The sequence below is a fragment of the Lytechinus variegatus genome, chromosome 4 (genome assembly GCF_018143015.1).
Source record: "Lytechinus variegatus isolate NC3 chromosome 4, Lvar_3.0, whole genome shotgun sequence".
In the NCBI taxonomy this organism is placed as follows: domain Eukaryota; kingdom Metazoa; phylum Echinodermata; class Echinoidea; order Temnopleuroida; family Toxopneustidae; genus Lytechinus; species Lytechinus variegatus.
In genome coordinates, this window is record NC_054743.1 from 25,302,787 (window position 1) to 25,319,430 (window position 16,644).

The following is a 16,644-nucleotide window of genomic DNA, read 5'->3' on the forward strand; positions in this document are numbered from 1 at the left end:
GAACAAGCTCACAGCCTCACATTAATTCTTAGTTCTAAGACACTGCACATGTTTTAATCACTAATATGTCAATATATTTCATTTAACCTAGAGTGAGTTTACTTCCAAAATCGCCGATTTAATCCACATTTATTCTGGAGACTCAAGTTTTTGTACCACACGAAATGGGTATGCTCCGGTCAGTGCAGGGCCCTAGTTAACGCCGACGTTCGTTGGATGCAAAATGCGCATCCAACGAACGTCGGCGCTAACTAGGGCCCTGCACTGATTTACTTTTGCATTCTTTATTAATTTAATGCGCTGCTAAGCTGAGAAAACTTTTTAATTGCACCAATTTTTGTGGATTGATACTTCTAACTTCTCAGGTAAGCTTTAAAACCGTGACTTAGGCTACATGTAGGAAACACTGAAAACATACTGTAACTCACTCTCACTCAGTGTTTACAACGTGTACACATGTACACGACCGAAAAACACGCCGTGTACACGTGCATCAAAAATGGACTTTCAAACCGGGCCTACTAGGTATCTTTAAGCAAGCATTTCCCAGTCATTCAGTGGATGGTAGTAGAAGATTAGTAGTCAAACTCTTCTCCAAATATCAGTGGGCAAGAGGTAAATCAATACCATGGTTCCATTGGAAGTGTAATGCATAGAATATGTGTACCTTGTTTGCTAAAGTATGTTATGCCTTGCCTCGCTCATTATTTCATGATTTTTACCAGCTACCGTGTACATCTTATTTTATACTTTCTTTTCTAGTGCACACAAGGTTGAGTTTCAGACCAGACAAGAGAAAACAAAGTTTAAGGGAAAGGCACTCAAAGGTATTTCTTCTTTGTACACTTCATTCTTCTGTGCATTTCCACCCAATTTTGGAATAAGGAAGCAAGTGACACAGTCAAATTTGAGTTATTGTTCCTGAAAATCCTTTGTGTGTTGCACGTTCAGGCAAAATTTGGGGAAGAAATTATTATTCTGTGGAAAGATATTGAAGAAAATATGCTGTTAAATTGCATTGATGCCTAAATGACGAACACACATTGCTCATTTAGAACAAATGATTCTTTTGTAACTTGCTTCCTTTTGCCAAAGTACGGCGGATTTATTTCAAGGAGGGGATGAGGAAGAGGGAGAGAAAGAAGAAGAAAGACAGGGAGAGGGAGGGAGGGATAGAGGTTTGGGAGGATAAGGGTGGGGGAGAGTAAGACAAGAATGAAAAAGACAAAGGAAAAGGGAAAGAGGGAATGAGCAGTTTTTGTCGATGAAAGAGGAGGGAGAGGAGGAGAAAATGGATTTAGGTTATTTATTTTTTTTCAGTAACGAGACCCAGTTAGTGATACCACAGACACAAGAAAACTTTCAAAATTTCTTTCAGTACAAAATAATGTCTCCCTCTCCTCTATCTGTTTCTCTTCAGGAGGCCGAGCCCTATGTGAAGAATGCAGCCAGGAATCTGCTTCCTGTCAATGTGAGCAGTGTGACGAGGAGCTCTGTGATAAATGCTGGAGCAAGCTACACAAAAACAACTCAAAGAGCAAGAACCCTCATCACAGAATCCAAATACAGATGTAATTTTTTTTTAATTTTCTATTTTTTGTATCTTTGACCTGCTACTGAATAAAACAAAAATAAGTCACCATGGAAGGGTCTCTGTAGATATACAAAATAGTAATATGGTACTCTAAAAGTGAACATTAGAAAATGAGCTTATCTTTAAAGAGTAATGAAATAGAAGACAAGATACAAGAGTTTCTTTGGCACCAATTGTTCTTGACTGTTCAAAAGTTTCACTGAGATTGCACAGAGTGCACCTCTGGTCCTTGAGTGAACCTCAAACTTCAAACCTTGTTTTCTTCTAAGGCCCGTATTCTGAAGTCAGGTTTAACTTAGACCAAGGTCTAACTCTGTGCTAAAATTATGGGAAGCCATAAGTGTCAAATTTTTTATATTGAGTTGTATGTTTATGTTTACTGTGCTCTTTCCTGATTCAACGATGGTGAAGACAATCATCTATTTATACTTCCTAGACAATAATCATGATTATGAATGATTTGAGAGTCAAATTAGCTGAAATATGATATCTCTACTGTTAGTGATTTATGTAACAATTGGCTATCCATACGTAAACCACAACTTTAAACCTGAGTTTAAGTTAAACCCGACTTCAGAATACGGGCCTTAGTCTTTAAATCTCTCACTGAATTCATTTTACATTCAATTTTGTCAAGTTATATACCATTTTAAAGCTTAGAATGTGCCCTATTCAAGCTCAATAAAGATATCAAAATTCATTTTTATCATATATACATGATTTGGGGATGGCAGGTCACATTTAGTAATTTGGCCTGATGTTTTTATCATAATTTGATGAAAAGTGACTTATATTTACCAAGACAATAAGAAAAAGATTGAATGGGTAGTCAGCCCAGACCAATTATAACCAGGGACCAGAGCCTTTTGCTCCTGGATCTTAAACAGGACTACCCCTTCACAGCCTGTATGAATGCTAACTAGGGTTGTCATCCCAAAAGGGAGCCTTACCAGCCTGGAGCCAAACTAGTATTATAATCTTGACTTCTGTCCTTTCCATTGGTACATACATTCATTTATTTGATCAGAAAATTGATTAAGTAATTGATTATGAATTTAGATGTGCATATTTTTGTATATTTGATTAGTAATTTATTCATTTTTATGTAAACCCTAGCTTATATATTTATTGTGTGTATTTATGGTTTATTTCAGTGTTATATTTGTATATTCATATATTCATTTGTTTACTTATGTGATGCCCACTTTGGTCATTTAAAGAAATGTTTCCTCTTAAGTTGACATTTATAATCATGTATGTACTTGATGGATACTAACAGAATGCCAATATATCGAGCTACATCCATGATAAATTGACCCATTTTAATTCGCTCACAAAATATGAAAGGATTACTGTAAGCCTTTGTATTCATGCAATTTACATTAACAGTGCACTGACATTATGTGGTTAAATACGCATTTTATGAGTAAAAATGATAAATTCCTCTCCTCTCTTATTAACAGAGGAGTGTATGGATGTGAAGAGCATGACAACATGCCCAGAGAGTTCTATTGTAAAGATGACGACAAGCCAATCTGTGCATACTGTGGCTTGACGGGAGAACATAAAGGACATCAAATCATATCAATAGGAGACCAGGTAGGATTAAAATGGTACCAGAGATTTGTCAACTCCTGCGTTTACCAACCTTCCTACTTTAACCCTGTGTGGAGTGTGATGAAGTCTCTGGTTTGAGGAAAATATAAATATTCACGGTTATGGCTTTTATCGAAAATCGGTGAATCAAAATACTAGTGTTGTCAGGGGCCTGTAACACAAAGATTAGCAATGATCATGGAACATTTTCTACGAAGGATTGCATAGACTATAATGTACAATCAATCATGAAAATCAAGTGTGCGATCAATTTGCTAACCGTTGTGTTATGGGACCCAGGATGCAACATTTCCTTTGAAGGATCCTGAGTAAGTAGCAGAAATTGATTCTTTTAGACATGCCGAACAAGATGTTGAATAATGGTTATGATTCAAGTGAATGAAATACCAGCTTATTTCTCTAAACCAAGTGAAATGGATATTCATCAGTAAGTATATTTCCTTTCAAGAATCCCGACTATAAATTGGTTCGTTTTAACTGATCCATCATATAGCAGATTGAGGTAATCATCCAGACCACATTTACAGCTCTTATCTTTGGAACTGATACTTCACAAACTTCCTGCATTCTGAAAATCAGTTGTACAGTAAGCCTTGTGTGAAAGAAATGTGTTCTTGTACAGAAAAATAGGAATTTGTCATTGTGTATACATTATTGCAGAAAAGTTATAAGGCTTATCCTTCAAGTTACTTGAATGGTATCAATTTTTTTTCCAACACAGAATGCCAATGTGCAAGACCTTTTGAAGCCTGCATTTGATATAGCAAAGGATGTCCTCAAGAAATTGTATTACTCTAATGCGGTGAGTAGACATTCTTGGATAATTTACTCCTAGGAAGCTTTTCATGAAGCAGTTTGTGATTTTCAGTCACAAATTTTGTCTTAGCCAATCAGATGTAAGGATTTAGGTAGCTTATTACATTTCTCATTTTATATCAGTAGCAAGACACTTTATAACCTTTTTACACAGCTCTATGAATCTAACTGACTGTTGTCTTTTTGTATTCTTACATCACATTGTTGTATATTGGTTGGTGTGTTTTGAGCTCACTATTAGTTGATTGACTTTTACTTGTGCATCTTTATTTGAAAACGATGCTATTAAAATTGGTTGAGTTGTTATACAACTCCCCTGGATCTATCAAAGATTGAGAAAATTGAAATAGAAGTCTGCTTTATGGATGTTCATGTATTTTGTAACTTACTTGTAATTGAGATATTTCCCCCTTTTTTTAAACAGTCCATTGACAAGGCAATTACCAAAGTGAAGAGGGAATCCAGTCCTGCATCCGAGGAAATAAGATCAAGGTTCTTAAACCTCCATGCCCTGCTCCAAAGAAGGTAAAATTGCAATGTGATACTGTTAGTAAGAGCATTGATCATTTGGCTTAATCACTAAGGCCATGTTCTAAGATCTAGGGCCCATAACACAAAGCTTAGCAATGATCGTAGAAGATTTTTCTACAATTGTGCATTGTAGTCAATGCAATCAATCAATCGTGAAAAACAAGCATACGATTAATCGCTAACTTTTGTGTTAGGGTAGCACTGTGCTAAGATAATTGGAAACCAAAAATATCAAAAATTGGTTTACATTGTATGTTCCCAATGTTTATTGTGGTCATCCGTCATACTTTAATAATGAAGAAAGCTTTTTAGTTACTGCTTCCAGATTGTTTTGAATTATTTGAGTGTCAGTTGAGCTGATGAATTGCACCTGTGGCTATCCAAAGTTAAACCATAATGTTAAACCAGAGTTTGAATCGGCTTTGGCTTACTGTGTGGTGTATGGACAGGCTTCTCTGTGACTAGAATTGGCTTTGGCATGAGAAACTCCAAGGCATAGACAAAACCTTTCCATTCCATTAGAATTTGGAAGGGGCCACAAGTACTCCATTTGACTTTTAGGCCCACGCTTAAAAATGTTGCATAAATTCAAGCGAGTCTTGACTATGGAAAGCCATAGATATCACAATTTATCATCTTTATGGCATATGTACTGTGCTATCTGGTATAGATAAGATAAGGACATATGCATACATGAATCAGATAATTGGACTTAGACACTCAAGAGGAAACATTTTTGGCATTGATTGCTTTCCATAGTCAAGATTGATTTTAAATACTGTCAGGTCCAAGTCCCTGTCAGCTATAATGTTGGAAGCATAGAGATGTCCATCAGAAAAAGCCATATCTCCAAAAAAAAAGAAGAATAATGTGTTAGCATCACATGAGTCTTGGAACATATTTTGCATATACAAGCCCACTGCAGTTGTGTTGTGTAATTTCTTAATGAAGGTTTGCTCCATGCTGAATGATGGTGTTTCACAAAGCTTTTCTTGAGAAAGAAGCCCTCATGTTGGCTTTGGAATGAAATAGCCATCTCCATACATTTAGATCTACAAAGAATACTTTAATGCAAATTTTGCCCCTAACGTAGTTTTCATGCTACTATTTGGGTGTAGTTTAACATTCTAAACAACTTGCCACTTCATAATTTTAATCAAGGTCTAGTCAATGAAAAGTTCCATGAAGCAAAGACAATGGGACAGTTTATAGCCCTGTGTGCTTGATTGTTGAAACAGGAAGTCATTACAATAAAGACATCCATCTCCTTAATAACACCTTTCCTTTCTCTGTGCCTTAATGTTTATAAGAAGCTGCTTAATACATTCACAAGACCAAAATATTGCCTCAGTATTTTGGGAGACTTTAATCACCATTTACAATGATATCATTGACAAATTGTTTTTGGGGTCCATAAAAAGCGTATGTTGTTGGAAAAAAAGAAGTAAATAAATTCCTATTTGATGGTCACTAAAATCCAGACTTGTTGGACAGTAATAAACCTGGGATTGGTGTAGTGAAAAAACTAAGCTTGATAACATTGGCAAGCTGATGTTTTAAAGCAAATACATGTATGTATAATTGGCCTTAATGGCACCATCTCATGTCTTCAACTACTCAAATATAGCCAGGTTTCTGACCCATAATGCATCATTAAGACCAGTGTAGTCTTGTAATATAGGCGTGCTTTAATTATAACATACTAATTCACTATGCAATACAGTCATATGCTGTAATAATTATGTTAGTAGCAAAATAAGCAAATTTCTCTCGAAAACATTTTAGTTTTTCCATGGAAATGAAATTGTTGACCAATAAAAGTTTTCTGAAAAGGTAGTTTTTAAGACTCGCTAATAATAACACACCATCATTGAGGGGCCATACACAGCATTGGCCAGTTTGCTCCTCTTAGTCCATAGTTGATTTGTGTGTGTTCAAGCATACAGTAACTGGTAACTTTACCATTCACTGCAGTCCATAATTTACGTTGTGTTTCTTTACCAATCTGCAGAGAAACCATGCTTCTTCAAGAACTGAGTGACAGCGAGGCTGATAGACTTCACCATCTTGGTCAGATGGAACGAAGTCTGAAAAACAACATCAGCAGACTGGAAACAGTCATGTCAGGTAATATGATGGTGATGATGATGATGATGATTGTGGTGGTGGTGGTGATGATGATGATGATGATGATGGTGGTGGTGGTGATGATGATGGTGATGATGATGATGATGATGGTGGTGGTGATGATGATGATGATGGTGATGTTGATGATGATGATGATGATGATGATGGTGATGATGATGATGATGATGATAGTGGTGGGGATGATAATAATGATGATGATTGTGATGATGATGAAGATAATTTATGGTGATGATGATGGTGGTGATGATAATTATGATGATGATTGTAATGATGATGAAGATAATTTTTGGTGATGATGATGATGGTGATGGTGATGATGGCACTGATGATAAAGGTTATATGGATGACGATTATGGTGATGATGATGATTGTGATGGTGACGATGATTGTGATGATTATGATGATGATAACTTTGATCATTACATCTTTAAAAGACAATGATATAGCTTTCTTTTATTTACCCAGGATTGCCGCATCATTAAAGGAACTGTTTTACATACATGTACCTGCAGTGGGCTTCCATGATATATTATTATTGTCCTTCTGTAATCTTGTATGTTCATTGCCTTAGTTACTTTATTTCCCTTTAATTATGAACTCTTGTGTTATCACATTTTTCTTAGTCACAAAAGATGTAAAAAAAAAAAATCCTAACCCTAACCACGCTGGACTTTTTGGGGCTGTTGGTCGGAGTGGGGGGCTAAACATCATCCTCATCATAAATATCATTCTTTTGATCTGAAATTTTGTTCAAATTCAATATTGTATGTGATTTGAATAAGCTTATTATTTGATGGACTCTATTGTCAAACGCCATCACTGTCATAATTATGAATTTGAAATGATAATTAATTTTTCTTTGTGATTAGATGTAGCCAATTCACTGCAAGATTCATCGGATACATCCCCAAACCTGACAGAGATGATCAGTATCCTCAACTCGGCCTCGGAGCTGCCTTGTCATGTGATTCAAGATGGCGGCCAGGACGAACCGATCGGATTCAAGTCCGGTAATGAGATTGTCCAGCACGTCATGACACATGGTTCAATTGATACTACAGGCAGAACAAGGTATGTTAGTTGGTATCTCTTACAATATCTTTTTTAAGACGTTACCCGTTAAGGTATATTGTCAGAGCCGCATCTTTCATGCAGGAAACCTACTAGCGGCTTTGCATTAACAATCATCATGTTTCTCTTATAGAGTAATCGGTAGTGAGGGAAAGCTGCAATGAAAAGGTTTCTCTGACATTTTCTACAGCGAGAATTGCTCTGCTGTAAATTTATTCAACCCTGGATTTAACGCTATACCCTATATGTATCCTAAACCCAACCTTAAACCTAACATAAAATATATCTTGGATCAAATAAAGCCCTGAGCAATCATCGTCATTGGAGAAAATGTCATTAAACTGGATGATAAACCTGTTCAGGAATGTATACATGGCTTTAAAAATGATTGCTCTATGAACTCTCAATTATTAGCTTACAGCCTGCAGCATTGACAGTTTGGCTCTGGCTTACCATTTCTGAAATACCTTGATTTTCTTTTTAAAATCTATTTTGAATTGAAGATACTGTTCCTTAGCTCGATCTGTAATACTAACTTGATTCTCTTGTAATCTTTAGCTGGGATCTGAAGACACAAGATGAGCTACCTGCTGATTACGTGCAACCAAAGATTGCAGATGCAATCCTTAACAACTCAAAGCTTTTCTCCATCTCCTCTGCTGGAAAAAGTGAATTAAAAAGTAAGTATTTGATTTATTTTAGTGATGTACACCTTTCATTGTTCAAGTTAGCAATTGATAATGTTCTTTGAATTTATTCTGAACTCTGGCTTAGCTTTACTTAATAATAACAATAGCTAATTTTTATATAGCGCTTTTCCCATAATGGCCCAAAGTGCTTTACAGCATATTATGTCATTGGATTCATTTCAATCCCACACGAAAAGTGCACACTTTCCACTCCCTGGGAAGCATTCCTTGCATTCATCGAAGCCTTATAATGGCCCTGGCAAATTCAAACATACAATAACTTTCGCATCTTACCGGGTGTCCATTTAGCACCTGGGTCGAGAGTGGCAAAGTGTGGATTAACACCTTGCCAAAGGACACTAGACCGTGGTGGGATTCGAACACACAACCCTCTGTTTACAAGGCGAGAGTCAGAACTTCTACACCACAGCTCTTCTACTTAGGTGCAGTTCTAGGATTGGTAGCCATATTTTATGATCAATTACAAGCTACTTAAAAATGATAAATATGACATTTTCATTGAATCATGGGAATATTGCTCAGTAAGCACAATCATAACATGGTGAAAACTAACATTTGCTTGTAGATTCCCACGATTTTATTCTAGACTCCGACCACGGTTCAAGGAGCCTTTGCAAGGGTAGTTCCATCTTGATGTAAAATCAGTTTCAACAAAAATAAGATATTGAAAGAATTGCATTAAAGGTTTATTGAGAGAAAAAAATCCATCGTTTTTCATACGCAAGTATTTTTTTAATAGGGCAATGAAAGAAGCATATTGAATGTTTAAATGGGGAAATATCCCTCAATTTTTATACACACAGATACATGTACATGTATATTGTAATAGGGGATCAACAGTTAAACTCTTTCTACCCCCCCCTCTCTCTTTATCTCTGTTTGATGTTGAAGCTACCAGTGCCAAGGGTAAGGGAGAGCAGAAGAAAGTACCCAAAACCAAGAACCATGTAGCATCTCAGAATGGGACCACATCTCCATCACAGCTTCAGACCAGTACAACAGCAACCAGGAGGACACCGTCACAGGCTGCATCAAAGATCATGGCTTCTTGTTCAGCAGGTTGGTTGCAGGGAACGGGTCATTATGTATCTAAATCATCTTTAAAGTTCTAAAATAGGAGGTTGAAGGATGTAGCCAATAGCCAGTGTGTATGCAAGTTGTATGATCATCATGTTTTAATTTTACATTCTAAATAATTCAGGCCTTCCAACTACTCCTTAAAGTGAGTTACGCTTTTGGGGAAATTTTGATGATGATGCACAGCATTTGTATAGCGCCATATATCTGTCAAAGATATTCAAAGGCGCATTTCGGGAGGAGCCAGCCAATTTGGAGGAGCCAGCTAATTTGGTGGAGCATTGTGGCCCAGTGGATAAGTCTCCGGACTTTGAAACAGAGGGTCGTGGGTTCGAATCCCAGCTGGGGTAATAATATCAAAGTCCTTTGGAAGCGCATAGGGACATTATTCATAATTGTGATATTCGTTATACAAGAACTGTTTATTATTATTATTTGGGTCGCCAAGAAGGCGGGCACACAGAACTGTGACCCGCACTGAGGTCTCTCCTTCCAATTGTATATAAATTTTAACATACATTACAGTGTTTATCATATAGGGAAAGAAAAGTGTTTTTTGTCCAGATATTTTGTACAGTCATCTATGGAAAATATGGTGTGACTCCTATTTCTTCCATGAATAACTCCTATTTTTTTGTTTACTGGTTGGTAGGCTTGATAATGAATAATGGAGTGCAATGGACAGAATACTTCATGAGGTGAAAGGTTAAATGAATGATCCATTCAACGAGCTGTAGCCGAGTTGAATGGATTATTCATGTAATTTTTCATTGAATGAAGTATTCTGTCCATTGCACGAATGAAAAACATTCATTATTTGGATTATATGACACCTAAATACCTATAAAATATGGATCCTTGTCATTTGAAATTTATGAATTTTGATGGAAACTATGCTCATGCAGTGCGAGCACAGTATGTTAATTGTTGCATACATGTACATACAACATGCGCGCTGCAAACAAGCGATTTTATTGTGGTACCTTGGGTCTGGGTCCGTGCGTGCAATGTAAAAATTGTATGGATCGAAAATGGCACGGATGATGACATTGTAAAATAGGCTGAATGATCGAATTAAACAACCAATCAAATGACAAGGATCTATCTTGGTGTGTGTCACGTGGGAAGTGACTTTTTAAATTATTTATCTACTGCTGCTTGACACCAAATAAGGAATACGTAAAAGCTGAGGATTATAGGATTATAGTTATGAAAGATTTAATCAAACCTTTTCAATATTTCTTTTGATTTCTTTGACAATGATTGTACAAGAAAATATACATAGATGTGGATTATGGATAACAAAATATAACTTAACTTAACGGTAATCGTTGATGTGAGCCCCCATCATCCTATCTGGTCTGACATGCCCCACTCGGCCCTGGTGGTCGGTCCAGTTCCTGGCCTCCGCAGGTTGCGATGTCTCTTCCACTCGGCCTCGGCCTCCGCAGACTGTGTTACCCCTCGATGAGTAGCCCCCAGATAAGAGAGATGTGGCTTCAACGAATTAGTGGACGAGATCGAGCCCCCAATGATGACATGAATTTTGACCAGTCATGTCGGTGGAGAACCGGCGGCAGCTGGGGTCGTTATCTCGTCACCGACGTAGTCCCTCAGTTATAACTTAGACTGCCTACACGAACATCTGTAGTCTATTCTGGCTTAGGTGGTTCTCCCTGAATTACTGAAATTGACCTCCTAATATACCCTACCGTTACTAGGAATAACTGTACAATTTCTATAAAGTAATCCAAAGAATTTTAATACCAGATGAGTGCATAAAGCAAGACATTCTTATTAATAAAGACACTTCCTGTGTATCTGTACAACTACATTCATCAATGCTAGAGCACTGTATTGGCTATTTATGACGCCTGTATTAAAATGCTTCTACTCATAAAAATATTTCTAACACCTGTATAAAATATGACATAAACCTGGTACACTTTATATACTCTGAAGAGGGGATCAAACGTTTCCAACGCTTGCTTTTAAAACATTCAAAACATATGTACATACAATTGCTATTGGTCTACCCTAACTTGGACCAAGTGAATATTTCAAACACATGTTTGAACTCAATTAAAACATTCCAATTGTATTAAATTTCTTTCCTGACAGTGTGATATAAAACAATCAGCTCTTCATTTAGGGTGCAGAATTGTGCATTTTGGCTGCATGATTTTACCCCTAGTGCATAAAAGCCAGGTGAAATATGTGTTGTTCCAAAGAAAAAGCTGTGGAAAGGATTTTTATGCGCATATTGGGGCACTTATACCGCATATTCCCGAGACCTCCATCTGTGCGATCCTAGAAATCATAGAGGGATTTGAAAAAACCTTTCATGACAAATTCTTTATTGCAGATCCATTTATGACAATGGAATGTGAAAGCATAGGACCACAGTAATTCACTCTCAATATGCATCTAAATGTTTTTCAGGTTGGTTAATGGTTGAAATTCCAACAAGTCCTCTCTCCCTTTACTTTGAGGGGGCGGGGGAGGGGAGGCTTAATGCCGTAATTTAGCGATGACTCATGCTCAAAGTATTTATGTATTAAAATATTTTCGCACCCTTCCCACTAGCTGCTCAAAACCTAGTTTATGTGGTCCACATCCGATCACCGGCCCGCTTCTACATCCAGCGGAAATCAGACCGCCCTCGCTTGGCGAGGATGATGAAGACCTTGTACAAGGTGTGTGAGAGTGAGGACAAGAAGAAGAGGATCCCAGACCCACTTGTAGTTGGTAAGTCATTTGAATAAGCTTTGAAATAGAGATTGGGAGGTAGTAGATGAAAATAGCATGAGTTTTGTTAAGGTGCCTTGGATAATGTGCCTTTGTAACGAAAGGTGGCAGAAAATGTCACTGTTATTTTGATGTCTGTGGAATCGTTTGTATGGAAGAGGTTATATGGCTTCCGCCACCCTCTATTGAGAGTGATTCTGAATATATTGACTTCAGATGGCCACAGAGATCCTACTCTCCAACCATTTTAAAAATGTGCAGAAGATGAAATGTATTTTTTTCTGAACAGGTTTTTATACATAATATTCCCATTCCTATCGAGCTGCCTCATTAATCAAACTCTGTCACCATTATCAAATAATATTGTTTGTCAACGTTGATGAAATTTAGTTTTGAGTTTAACAGGTTTTCTACTCCATTCTCTCATTCCTGTTGACCCCGATTGGTAGGTACACCTTACATGTATTAATTCCTCTTTCCAACGATTATTAAACTATATGAATAATGATCCGCTTTCATATAGCGCTCAAAACATAGGAACAACGTGTCTAAAAAGCGCTTTACAGATATATTATTACCAGGTCATAGGATTCAATCAGTCATTCCCGCACACGATGTGTGCACATCCTCCACTCCCTATATGGATGAATCAAAACAGACACCAATACTCGCTTCTTCCCCTCTAGGGCTTCGCTGCAGCTTTTCCGTTGACAAGCAATGGCGCAGTGCATCCATGAAGACCCTCCCCGATTCCCTTTGGAATTGCAAATCTAGTTGACAAAATTTGATTTGTGTTTTACTGGTTAAATACTAAACTCCGCTATATGCTTTGTAGAATGATCACCGAGTTCCAATAGTCAACAGCTAAATGAAATTAATCACTTTGTTGCTTCCAGGTCTTCGTTGCTGCTGTAAGTTCTCAGTGGACAAACAATGGTACCGTGCAATCATCAAGACCCTCCCCGACCATCTACAGTGTGGGGGACAGAGCACCCTTGACCCTGATGATATGGGTGACGAGGAGAAAGAGCCCAAGGTCGAGGTCACCTACATCGATTATGGCAATACAGAATGGGTGCCTGTTTCGAGGTAAGGGGTCCATTCACATTCAGGCAGGATTCTTGAACTATAAATGTTGTTGACTTTGTATATACATGTAGCTTTCAATGTCTTGCGTCTTTTCAGTAGTTGTGAGTTTATTCCTTTTTTTCGACGAGCAGAGGGTCTTGTTCTTAGATTTTCTTACACCATGACTAAACTTACTTGCTGGTCTACTGTTAATTTAGTCTTATTACCCTTTGGTCCAACCTTCACTTTGACCACAATACTTACTAGCCCGTATCCTGAAGTCGGGTTTAACCTGAACTCGGGTTTAGAGTTGTGGTTTAAGTATGGATAGCCAATTGTTACATTTTTCACTTACAGTGGAGATATCATACTTCAGCTCATTTGGCTATCAAAACATTCATAATTGTCTAGGAAGTATGAAGATGATTGTCTTCACCATCCATGAATCATGGAAGGGCACAGTAAACATAAGAAACATATAACTTAATAAAAATATTAATACTTTGGCTTCCCATACTTAAACCACAACTTTAAACCTGAGTCTAAGTTAAACTCGACTTCATAATACGGGCCACTGGGTCTAAATGTTAGTCTACTGATCAGATGGTCTAATTTCCACTACAATGGTTTTCATTCTATAGGCTCACTTTGTCAGATGAAAATTTTGTTTCATAAACAATTGATGTAATCATGTAAACCAAGCGGTGTTAGACCCAGTGACTATCGTATGAAGTGGGTATAGGGTAACTTGAAATAAGACAAAATGGTAAATGGGCTAAATTGCAAATTGATCAAATGATGAGTAGACAAATGTGTTGTAGAGTGATATGAAACAGAAAGAAGAGAATCCAAGTGTAATCCAGCAATCAGGTAATTTACCTATTTCCTACTCTCATCATATTAAAAAACAGGATTTTGGTGCCTTTTCAATAATATTAAAAATGAGTTCTAAGACAGCTTTTCAAAAGTATGTGCCAAAAGAATGGTAGTAGAAATCACGCGATAAAGGAAAGTTTTGTTTTTTCGTACCAGCTGTTGTGCAGTTCCAATTGTATTGTCTATGATGAAATATGAAGATTAGTACTGAAAAGCCGCTTGCAGGATTCATGTGGGAAAGACGCTGCTCTGATTGTTGACAAGGTGCCAAAGAAATTGGGTACAGATTTATGTTTTCACAATTCTCTTATCATATCTTTTCTTTTCTTTCTCATTGCAGCTTATGTAAGATCCGTGCCAAGTATGAGCGGGAACCAGACATGGCTTTATGTTGTTCATTGGTTGACATTGTTTCAACACAGAAGGTAATTTTTTTCCTGGTGGGTGTTTGATAAAGCTGTTCGTAAGTTAAGAGCAACTTTAAGAACGACTGGTGAACCTTTCTTACTCGCAAAATAATCACCAATGAACATTTAATGGTGAATATAATTTATGACTAAAAAGGATCACTAGTTGTTCTTAAAGTCGCTGTTAACTTATGAACAGCTTTATGAAACGGCCCCCAGGTTTATCTGAGTATATTCTGGATTCATTAAGAAGTATACACATTCAACATAAGTTTGTGTTTTCTTCCTCCACCCACAGGTAGAGATGTGATTTATTCTAATGCATTTGCACAAAACAAGCATGTACATGTATCACCAAGAAAGACAAGTATACATAACATTTACAGCACGTAACAACAAGCGAGATCAAAGTTCAGAATATAGCTAGCACAAAAACATCAGTATACTTGATTCTAACATTTATCAAACTTTAAGTACTTTCAGTCTCAGATATCAAACAAAAATGATTACATCAAGTGAGATCAAAGTTCAGAATACAGCTAGCACAAAGACATGATTCCAACATTTATCAAACTTTAAGTGCTTTCAGTTTAAGATATTAAACAAAAATTATTACATCAAGCAAGATCAAAGTTCAGAATACAGCTAGCACAAAAACATCAGTATACTTGATTCCAACATTTGTCAAACTGTAAGTACTTTCAGTTTCAGATATTAAACAAAATTATTACATATTATTCAGTTGATATGTAAATGTACATGAATTGAATAGTGTAACCAACAGGTATGAGTAATTAATAAACATTGGATAAAAAGTTTTATCAAACCTGTAAATCCCAAGTTTTTAAAATTTTTATTATGATTATTCAAAGATTTCAGTCATCTTTTTTCAATACCAAATCTTTGTTTCAACCTTTTTGATTTAGGATGGTAGGTGGCCAAGAGAGGCCTCTGAAGCTTTCCAAGCGATGGTAGAGGGCCAAGAAGCTGTACTCATGAGCGTAAGTTTTAATTTTTACCATGCACCAATATTCTAAATGTTATTCTCTAACTTAATTGATTGTAATTGTCAAAGTGACCATAAATGGATGTCCACAAGTTGCCAAAAGTGAATTTTGAAGTTTTCATTGAGATTGAAAAAGTGCATTCTAACTCTTAAAATGATATATACCTTGCAAAAAATGATCAGCAATAACCCTCACAAGTAGTTGATTGAAAGCAGAGAAGAAATTTAACCAAAGCTTCCAAAGTAGAGAGAAAATAATGTGTGAAGTTTGGGTTCACTCAATCATAAGATTGCTCACTGTGCAATCTCAGTAAAACTTCCAAGAAAAAAAATCATGTCATAGAAAATCTAGAATCTTGTCTTTTATTCAACCTTTTTAACACCTACAATTTTTGTTTGATTTATAGTTTAATCTAAAAAATATTACATTTACAGTAAAACAATATTTACATTACAGAGATAACTGCACTGCGCTAGAGAACCTTTTATATGCCTAACGAAATGATGTGCAGGTGCAATATTATGGAAACAAAAGATCACCCTATCAGTGATAATGGTGATATTTACAAAGTGATTATGAGCAGCTGCAATATTAACGAGCAGCTGCAATATTAACGTGTATGCTTTAGACAAAGAATTATTTACATGAAGGATATAGAGCTGACAACTGATAAATAAAAAAGTTTGTTAAACCTGATATGATACAAAGCACCCTTTAAAAGGAGAAATTAGGCCAGATTTGACTTTCCATTCACATCCAACTTGTATGCTGCTATGTATGCAGACCTGCCAACCAGTACATTTTGCCGTATTTAGTACGTTTTTGCAATCAAAATATGGCAGTACGTTTTTCTTTTTTGATATATGTTTTTGTAAAAAAAAAGATTTTTTTTTACAAAATCGTAATTTATTGAGGAGAATCATCTCTATATGACACTATTTCATAAAACTTACACAAATATGGTTTCAGGTAAC

The 16,644-nt window shown here is 36.5% G+C and overlaps 1 protein-coding gene across 1 annotated transcript in view; it reads left to right on the forward strand.

Annotated features, from left to right (window-relative positions):
* Positions 1-15,728, forward strand: part of LOC121413688 (RING finger protein 17-like) — a 30,067-nt gene extending 14,339 nt beyond the window's left edge. The window contains exons 4-16 of the mRNA XM_041606608.1: positions 763-827; positions 1,421-1,571; positions 3,058-3,193; positions 3,933-4,013; positions 4,452-4,552; positions 6,570-6,685; positions 7,576-7,777; positions 8,336-8,457; positions 9,379-9,546; positions 12,151-12,312; positions 13,209-13,401; positions 14,597-14,681; positions 15,590-15,728. Of these exons, the coding sequence (XP_041462542.1) occupies positions 763-827; positions 1,421-1,571; positions 3,058-3,193; positions 3,933-4,013; positions 4,452-4,552; positions 6,570-6,685; positions 7,576-7,777; positions 8,336-8,457; positions 9,379-9,546; positions 12,151-12,312; positions 13,209-13,401; positions 14,597-14,681; positions 15,590-15,700 (1,693 nt within the window). The 3' untranslated portion in view covers positions 15,701-15,728. The remainder of the gene's footprint in view (positions 1-762; positions 828-1,420; positions 1,572-3,057; positions 3,194-3,932; positions 4,014-4,451; positions 4,553-6,569; positions 6,686-7,575; positions 7,778-8,335; positions 8,458-9,378; positions 9,547-12,150; positions 12,313-13,208; positions 13,402-14,596; positions 14,682-15,589) is intronic.
* Positions 15,729-16,644: the final 916 nt, after the last annotated feature.